A 9,967-nucleotide genomic window follows, 5' to 3' on the forward strand; every position below is an offset into this window, starting at 1 on the left:
CTAAAGTTAAGCTTAGAAAAGAAAAGCTGAATTTCAAGACCAGAAAAAGAGAAAAGCCTATTTTTAGTGTGGTTTTAGTTCACTAGTTTTATAGAGTCATGCAGTCTCAATCTAAAAACATGAGCACCTGCATTGCTATTAAAGAATGTGTGCTTTCAAGTGTTCTCCTCTTTACTTTACCGAAATTGAGAGATGTTCTGAAGAATATCACAGCAGTGCTCCAGACACCTTACAGTAAAATAAAATCCACTACACCATAACTAAAGTCTATAGCAAAAGTCTGTACTCTACTTCTGCTACAAATAATAGACTGAGGCTGGCTCTTGCTACAGGCTCCCAGGCATTACACTACTAGACAAAAGAATGGAACTAGATTAAATATTTTTGAAGAACCAATGTGAATACAATGGCAATACAATTAAAGACACAGAGATTTCAGGGAAAGATATTCACTGTAGAGTCCACAATGATTCAAAAACGACTTGGGAGTTAAAGAAGGCTTTGATAAAGTTCTCAGCATCTCTTATCCTGCAGCTTCACATGTACAATGTGCTACACTTACACAAAGTAGAAGCCCACAACATTAATCCTGCAATTACACTGGCCATTAGCGACACAGGCAGCTTAAACTTAAAGGGTACTCAAGAAAAACAAATACTGTCTGAAGAGTCTGTAGATGGAAATTATTGAAGAAAATCTGTGACAATGCCCTGAGCCAGGCAAGTACCTACCTGGTAAAGAAGAGGTCTGTCCCAGAAGTATTTTCTGAACAGCTTAATGTCTGACTCCAGCAAATGCTGCTCAGTGTGGCTAAATGTCAGCGTCAGAGCTCCTGATGAACGAACAAACTGCATGCAAGCACCCTCACTGATCTCTGCTCTTGAAATGTCAAGCGAGTGACTGCCCTGGAAACTAGAACGATACACTCTTTAAACCAAAGCACAGGTAGAACAAAAACATAGCTGCAGTGAGCTTCCTGCTCACTTTCAGCACAGCCCATCGGGATCCCAACGCACCCACTACAAAAAACAGAGGCAGAAAATCTGAAACATCCACCGAAAACACAGCTGGGCAAACAAGCACTTACCAGTGACTCCATTCAGGTCTAAGAACACACAGCTACTCTAGATGGTTACTCACTAGTAAAATTAGCCACAAAGAGCAAGCTGTGACAATACCTGTTTCTCCTTATTGCTGTACATTCGCAATAGTACCTTTTCCTGTTAATGTTGCCTTATATAGCAGTAGGACACGACTGGCAGCTATCAGGTTTGTTATCCCACAACAGTGAAAAACAGAAAGTATCCCAAGGGAATACAGTATTGTTTGGACGTTACAAACAAATGAGACATTCATAACATAATGTACTGCACCAGTGTTATAAGTATTTTTTTTTTTTTCAAACTGAAGTACAGATAAGTCTCACATAAACTATACACTGCAGGGAGCCAGAACCGAAAGAGCCGCATACCAAAATAAAAGTATAACCCAATTCTTGCAAATTTCTATTTGCAAAGAAAAGTCAAAAGTAAGAAGGGACATCTGATGCTAAACATTTGGTACCCCAAGACACCACACACCATGCAGCTCCTCAGGTCTGTGCTAGAAAGCACTTGTCGTTTAAGTCATTTGTCAGTGTGACAGCTCTCTGGCACAACAGTCACAGCTGCAGTGCTGGCTTTGCTGTTGACTCATCCTTATTCATTCAAATCTGACCTTTACAGAGGTCACAAAGTCTGCTGAGGTTTTGTGAAAGTCAGGTTCTGTGGTTCTGTTTATATCTAAGTATTTCTCTCTATATAAGGGATGACTTGACTTGTTGGCAATGTGTCAGGCTTCAGCTGCGATAGTGCTGGGAGAGGTACCTGATGGTGCAGTTGGTCCTCTGTCACTTAAATGACTATCAATTGACTTGCAAACATAATGAAGGGTGCAAATCATAAACTTCCTTTAACTGTAAATACAAGTTTACCACTTAAAATGGTAATAATGGAAAAAAAGCAACAGAAACCAACACAAAATAGGCAACTCTTTTAGGAAAAACAACAGTACTCTGCACATCCCTTAAATTATAGGAGTTTTTCAGAGGAAGCAGCAAACTGTTATACTCACTTTGTGAAGACCTCAACAAGTTCAGAGTGCCCGTTTTGTAAAGCCAAATCTAATGGCGTTGCTCCGTCCTCATTAGGTAATGCTAACGCTGATGACCCCCCAGGCTGGGCTGCTAAGAACTGTGAAAGCTTAACCAAGCCCAATTTCATCACAAGGTGGAGAAGAGTTTCTTTATGTTTAGGGTCTGAAAAAACACAGCAAACAAAAAAAATCATCAGTAACAAAACCCACTGTTGTATTTGCTAGGAAGCATCAACAGAAACTTATTATCACCTGCAGAAATATCACAGCTCAGGTTCAGACCTACAAAAGTACTTTGGCAAAAACCGTCTTTCACTGAAATCAGCAGAGTTAGATACTTAATTGCATCTGTCCAGCTAAACTAGGATACTCAACACCATCTAATTTCAGCAAAGAAAACAGTCAGAATCAGATAATCTCAGTATTTCTCTCTTTCTTTGTATAGTATAACATTCCGCACAAGAGATGCCCCAATATACTGCAGAAGATATTTAACAGGCAATTTTCCAGCTGCTTTGCATTGCCTCAGCAACACAAAACATCTGGCACCATGGCCAAGTATCTTATATAAATGAATAAATAAATAAATAAATAAGAGCGTAAGGATGCGATTTTTCAAGGCAGGCTGCTTATCAGCAAGGTAAGAGTACCCTAGAAGCACAGCAAGCCATAAGCTAACACACATGGGGGCAAAACACACAGGATAATTCTTGCATCTCTCTTTTCAGAAAGGTGATCTAACCTGCCAATACTTCCTCTCCACTAGCACAGCATCATCAAGCTCAATGGGATGAAGCTTAAAATAAAAGAGTACACAATGATGACTTAGTCACTAGATGCAGATTCTCCACTCAAGCCCTTCACTGGCCTTTATTCAAAGAAGGGTTTATCGGTTTACATGCATTCTCAAACACAAAGCCCCTGCAATTTACAGGCAATAAATAAAATTAAGCTCAAGTGCCACTCAACCTGTTCCTTACACTGATATTTTGGTATGAAGTTAAATATGAAGGTACTTTCACAAGAGTCAAGTATTTAAAGGCTGTTAACCTACAGCTCTCAGAACAACTGGCTGAAATCTATTAGGTTTCCAGTGATTTATGAAATTCCATTGAAATTTATCATCCTGGTTCAATGGACTTTTTCTTCCCTGTTACCCAACCAGTTCAGGACATGTTATTGAAAATTATACGCTCCAGTGGCAAAGCAAAGGTGAAGCTCCTGAAGAGAATGTAGGTACATGCACACATTTGTGTAAATAATACAGTTAAAACCAACAGCAAATTGCTGTCAAATTTCCTCTCTCCCTCAATATCTACAGGATAAAATTGTCTGATGCAAAGCAATCCCCAAGCAGAGACAGCAGTTTCAGAAACACTTACACATTGAGCAAAGGTATTGTGTAGTTACATACAAATACAGTGGTTCACGGCTGACTCCTACTCAGTTTAAGTACTCCCTCTGAAAGTGTCAGGAATATTTATTTTGTAGAATCATAAAAAAACAAACCACCAACCAAAAACCTTGAAGAGTCCTCACGAGCTCTCTAGTCCACTCATCGCCTTAAGGCAGAATCAGCTCAGCTTAAATTGCTCCTGACAGATGTTTCTCTCATCTGTTCTAAAAACTTTCCAACGATGAGAGGTTTTCATAACCTCCGGAGGCAATCTACACAAGGGATAATTTCACCCTCGCAGTTACAAAGATCTGAAATGCCTAGCCTAGCTCACCCTTTCTCAGATTAAACCTGCTGCTTCTTGTTCCATCCAAAACAGGCATGAAAAACACCTCACTCCTTTCCCCTCGCAGCTTCCTTTTACATAATTGAAGGCTGCTGTCATGTCTCAGCTGAGTACATCCTCTCCAGACATCTTAATAGGAGAGTTGACTTCTGCAAAGCTGGACCTTTTGGAAGCTCGTCTCAGAGCCCAGGGCCAAAATCATTAGCCTCCTTTGAAAACACTGGACCTGAAGTGTTTTAATATTAAAAAAAAAAACAAACCACCAACCAAATAAAAAAAAGCAACAAAATCAAACTGTATCTCCCCATCTCATAAAGCCAGAATGGCAAGGAACCTAAGGAACTCGCTCCACCACTCCATAGGGAAAATTACTGCAGGATCTCCACTGGTGATCACTTTTTGCTCTGAATATTTGGTGGCAACCCATCCAGACTTTTTACCTTTCCGTTTCAAGTGAAATCAAAACTTTCAGACAGAGCCAAATCCCAGAAAACCAGGTCAAGCTTCCTTCAATAAATGAAACAAGTTCCAGACATCAGAGTAAAAGGGAGCTTCAGGACACAGACTCTAGCACTATAACATACAGCAAACCTGGATGTACTGTCTGAAACCTTTATTTCACTGCAGTTCTAACAGAAGCAGACACATTAACAAGATGCAGGGGGGATTCTTTAAACCAGAATATCACTAAACATATACCCAATATGTACCTAAGTGTGTCTAGAATGCACATATAAAATGTCACATGTCATTATTTAGAAATAAAATTATCTTCAAACTTCCCTTTTACTTGTGCCTAGCCAACATATGATCTGGTGCATTAGCCTGCCCACGCAACACTTATTTTCTCCCCAGGTTTTGGGCAACAAAATTGTTTCTTGGTCTCCTCATTTCAGATTCTAAGCAAAAATGTGTCCATCTGGACACAGGATCTGCTGTGGGATCCTAGGCCATAAAGGAAAGCAGTAAACTATGGGGTTTTTCCCTCCAAGGGCTGCAAAATGTTTATAATTTCACTCTTTGGAGACAATGATCATTGCTGCATTTCAGTTACCAACATTAATCACTAATGGTATGGATTATAGTGTTTACATCTCTATTAAGTGAAATGGCATATAAGTTTCAAAGTTTTCAAGTACACACAACCTTTAAGTCCACTGAATCCAACTCAAGCATTTGCAGAACTGCTTTGCTAAACAGCAATATGGAACCACAGAATGACTGAGGTCAGAAGGCACCTTTAAAGATCATCTAGTCCAGCTGCCCTGCCACATGCAGGAACATCTTCCACCAGATCAGCTTGCCCAAAACCCCATCCAACCTGACTTTGAACACTTCCAGTAATGGGACATCCACAATGTCTCTAGGCAACCTGTTCCAGTGTCCCACCACTACCACCATAAAAAATTTATTCCTTATATCCAATCTAAATATACCCTCTTTCAGTTTAAAACTATTGCCCCTTTTTCTGTTGCTACAGACCCTGATAAAAAGTCTTTATCTGTCTTTCTTTAAAGCCCCCTTTAAATATTGAAAGACTGCAGTAAGGTGTCCCCAGAGCCTTCTCTTCACCAGGCTCATAGGAGAGGTGCTCCAGCCCTCTGATCATTTTCATGGCCCTCCTCTGGACCCACTCCAACAGGTCCAAGTCTTTCCCATGTAGGGGACCCCAGAGGTGGATGGGGGGGTCTCACGAGAGCAAAAAGTGAGTGAGTGACTGGCTAAAGTCAACCCACAGGGAATACAGAGGGATGAGAATCTGACTCCAAACCTCAGCCTCAAAGCCAAACCAAGCACTACTTATCGAACACCTTGATCTGCCTAGATCAGAGACCTTCTTCTACAGTGGAACTTTTAAATTGAGATGGGGTCAGGCTTCCCAAAACCTTTCCAGAGATAGTGGAAACGATGGCTGATGTGCCACTTCAAAAATGGTAGACCTCAGTTCAACTTCTTCCTCTAACAGATGGGATTTGAATCCACACACATTTTCAAGCTTCGTCTCATCACACATCTGGTGGGAGCACACCCTGTCCCCTCCATTGCAGAGTACTGAAAATGGGTCATGGTGCAGAAGGAAGCCCAAGGGATGAGGGGGAGAAGACAACAAAAGCAGCAGACTACAGCACAACAATCAGCTGGGAGAAGTCTCTGCTGTTTGGACATGGACGCATTTCTCATTACACTGTCATCAGATGTGAAAAACGATACCGGGAGCCTGGTTGTCTTACTTGCTTGGAGAATGCCCTAACCATTCAGACATGGTATGAAAATGGGTGCCACTATCTTCCCTTTCCCTAGCTGTGTTTAATAAAGATCAGTACCATCATCTGTGCTTTGCACTGACTCCAGTGCTATTCTGTACTTCAAGAGTCTTCCCCCACAACAATTTCAGCAGATTCAAGGCTATGCCACCGGTCTGGACCCCAGAACTCCCTTTTCTGGTGTGTTTATATGTACACCGGGGAGTTCAAGTTTAGATGCCCAGGAAATGCTGTGGTCCAAAACATAGCCCCAGAACAAACATTATGCATTTCCAAGTTAAAATATTCACTAGAAAATGAGCTTTCAGAATTGCTCCTTGGTCTGAAGTACTTAAATTCTGCTAAAGGCCCACTTTATACATCAAAGTTGCTTCTTTAGATGTGTCCAACTAGATGATTTTTTATACATATAGTGTTAATAAGTAGCCAGCACTTAAGGCCATCTAATTAACACACAAGCAAATACATCAACCAGTATTAAGCACATGAAGCATCTGGTTAGATACTAACCGCACCCCAACCCTCAGACTAAAAACACTGAAACAAAAAGGCAAACTTGACTCTGAACTCCATCCTCCAATTAAAACTTTGGCCTGAGGCCACTGGGTTTCCATGTATATTGTAACACTGTAAAAAAAGCCAGATAAACTTGCTCTGAGCAAGATAAGATTAGGACGTCCCCACTCAGCAGAAAAGGAGGCCTTAGGACGCCTTCCCTAACCAGGGATAGCCTTCTCGCAGCTCCAACACTGCAGCAAATAAAGTTACTCTTCTGGCACCCAAATAAGCCTGCCACAAGAAGAACTTAGTTTTAAAAATAACTAATGAACAGTAATTAATCTTTGTATTAACTTCCATTATCTCACCACAAATATTCCAGTAACTAATTTTTATCTGCCTAACCTAACAACCTTCATCTAACCTTAAGCTAAATTTGTTCTTGACTAGCTTGAATGCACGTGACAGCAGAACCACCTGGCAGATCCATCGGCTGTTTTCACCCCTGATGCACTTAGTTAGAAACAGCACTCGCATTTCTCCCCATCCTCCTTCTCTACAGACTATGTGTTTACTGGGCTACTCTCCTCTTGCTTCTCCCACCTGGCTTGCCTGATGACATAAAGCAATTAATAATAGCTTCACAATACTAAAATCTGAAATACAAATTGTAAAGTCAGAAGGATAAATGGAAAGGTAAATGTGTTCTTTCAATACAAGGAAAGAATTTTTCACTACGAAGGTGGTGAAACACAGGGGACAGGTCACCCAGAGAGGATACAAACTGTCTGTCCTTGGAGATGCTCAAAACCTGACCTTGAGAAACCTGATCCAGCTTTGAAGCTAGCCCTGCTCCAAGTGGAGGGTAGGACCAGGCCACCTCCAGGGACCCCTTCCATCCAAATTCTGCTGTGGTTCTATTCCAGGATCAGTAACATCAAAGCAAAAAAAAACCCAAAACTAAACAAAAAAAAAAAAAGACATGGTGACTGATAATAAGCTTTTAAAATAGACAGGCCTAAAAAGAAAAGATTTGCACTTTAAAAAAGGTAAAATTCTGAAACAACTGGGGTTTAGCATTTTTTTTCTTAAGAACAATTTCTAGTTTCAGTTCTCCTCATTCACCACCTCCTCTTACAGCTCCTCGCGGTGACAGACAAATGGCACTTCCCCCACTTTTCGCTTTTTTTCTGTCCTTCACTTGATGAAGATTTCAGATGTGGCAAAATGGACACACACACACACACACACACACACAAAACAACAATGACCATCAGAAATTTTTTAAAAAATTTACTAAATCTAAATTTAAGTAAATTTATTTTTATAAATTAAATAAAATTAATTTTCTTTTTAAAAAAATAATAAAAATTAATTTTAATTTTTAAAAATCAAAAACCCCAAGAAATCAAAAACCCATGTTGTGAAAAAACAACATAATTAATTCAAACGCATTCAGTGGCAAACAGGAAGAAAATAAGAAAAAAATGAAAACACAAGGCTGCTTCATCATATTCATATATAAGTGGTATAAAACACCATTTTCCATCAAGGCGCATAAGCGACAATTCCTAAGATTTGAAAGACGCACTGCTGGCTGATTGATACAGCGTCAGCTACTGCAAGGCAGGTGGTACTGTAAAAGATAAGCACTATCTGGACGCTGGACGTTGTTTTGCATTGCATCCCCATTCTCCAGCCAAAACACTGTGAGTTACACACAGCTGAGCCAAACATAGTCTGTTTTAAACATTAAATAAATCCTTTTGTTCTTCCTTGCACCTGAATCCCTTCCTATGTCCAAAACAATAAACCAAAACCAAGTATTTCTCTCTGACAGAAATGACTAAGCCCTTTCTGGGCTATGAATCTCATTCATTTCCTGGAAGGAGACTAAAAACCTCAAGACTTGTGAGTTGAAAAGCAGCGGAGACATCAGAACTGGCTGACAAATTCCAGTTTTTCCTGGCTTCATACTTTTAATGCATTACTGCTCTTTTTTCATTTTTCCGTTAGGTATGAGATTGTTTATAAAGCCGTCTTCAGCGCACTCCACTGCTGCACAAACACACACAAGTGGCTTTGTGACTCAGCCAGCGGCCATGACACACAAAGTCAGGTACATGACAGCCCATCTGAGGGCAGGGTTGCAGTGGCATCTCCCCTTTCCCCTTACCGAATATGTGGAGCATCCCCCATTTCTTTAATTAGCTCCCCCTATTCATCATACCTTTATCAACTAACAACAATCAATGCTGCAGAAGAGGAGGAGTCGGGGAAAGTTAAGCTCCATTGCAAAGGTGGACTTCAAGGACTCTTGCCCCAGCAGTTTTAGCAGCAGAAGGATTTGAGAAGGCTCCCATCCACCAGCCCCATGCAGTAAAGGCTGCGCATGGTGCCACCACCTCCACGGTCAGTTGAAGTTTTAATTGACTTTACGGCTTGGGTGACCCCAAAAAAGATGTAAAACACTACAAGAGATGGTTTCTGTTAGCAGACGGATGTTCCTTGTTCTTTTGTACTGCCACCAAACACTCCCTCGAGCTGTTTGGCTTAAGACACTTGCTTATTGAGCGCCACCAGTGTTCTCAACACCAAGCGGAGACACCCTCTTGCAGGAGCAGAGAAGGGGTCTCCAGCCCAGTGCTGGCCCAAGGTTGGGGTCCGGGTCAGACCATAGCTTCATACCTGGTGTCTCCAGCAGCAGAGCAGGCTCCTGAGCCCCACTACTTACGTATTGCCTTAAATCGGAAACTGAATCTCTTGTATCTCTTACAGTACTTGCTCTGCTGTCACTTCTGCATACCACCATCTCCTCCAAGTGCTCGGGGCTTTTCCCGAAAAACCCCATCATGGGCATCTCAAACATCTCCTCTCTGCTATTATAACCACTGACCAGGAGATGAGGATCATACGCTTTCTGGGGAAACAGAGGCTGAAGCATGCTTGCCAATATCTTGCCTCATGCTCCAGGTTTCTTGGTCAGCAGCAGGCACTGGAAGACACTCCTCTGCTTCCCAATGCCCAGGCTAGCATTCTCCTCCATCTGCCCCATGCAGTTTCCAAAGGGACAAACTCCTACAGGGTCAAAGATTTGTTTGTTTCTCTAACCCCCTAAACTGTCTGACTAAAATACATCACCTCTCCTCACAAATCTCACCACACCTAGAAATATTTACCTGTTGCTCCCAGTGTTTTTCCTAATTCCATGAAGAAGAGCAGGCACTTTGCCCCTCTCTCCCTTCCCTTCTGCATCAAAAAAAGAAATCTAAAATTCCAACAGGGGAAATGACACAAACAGAATTTTCTTTAATTTAGACCAAAAATACG

The 9,967-nt window shown here is 41.3% G+C and overlaps 1 protein-coding gene across 1 annotated transcript in view; it reads right to left on the reverse strand.

Moving 5' to 3' along the window:
- Positions 1–9,967, reverse strand: part of ARHGEF28 (Rho guanine nucleotide exchange factor (GEF) 28) — a 136,039-nt gene that overhangs the window by 78,608 nt on the left and 47,464 nt on the right. The window contains exons 4-5 of the mRNA XM_009884307.1: positions 2,113–2,296; positions 732–912 (exon numbers count right to left, since the gene is read on the reverse strand). Of these exons, the coding sequence (XP_009882609.1) occupies positions 732–912; positions 2,113–2,296 (365 nt within the window). The remainder of the gene's footprint in view (positions 1–731; positions 913–2,112; positions 2,297–9,967) is intronic.

The sequence above is a fragment of the Charadrius vociferus genome, unplaced genomic scaffold, assembly GCF_000708025.1.
Source record: "Charadrius vociferus isolate BGI_N301 unplaced genomic scaffold, ASM70802v2 scaffold183, whole genome shotgun sequence".
NCBI classification, from domain to species: domain Eukaryota; kingdom Metazoa; phylum Chordata; class Aves; order Charadriiformes; family Charadriidae; genus Charadrius; species Charadrius vociferus.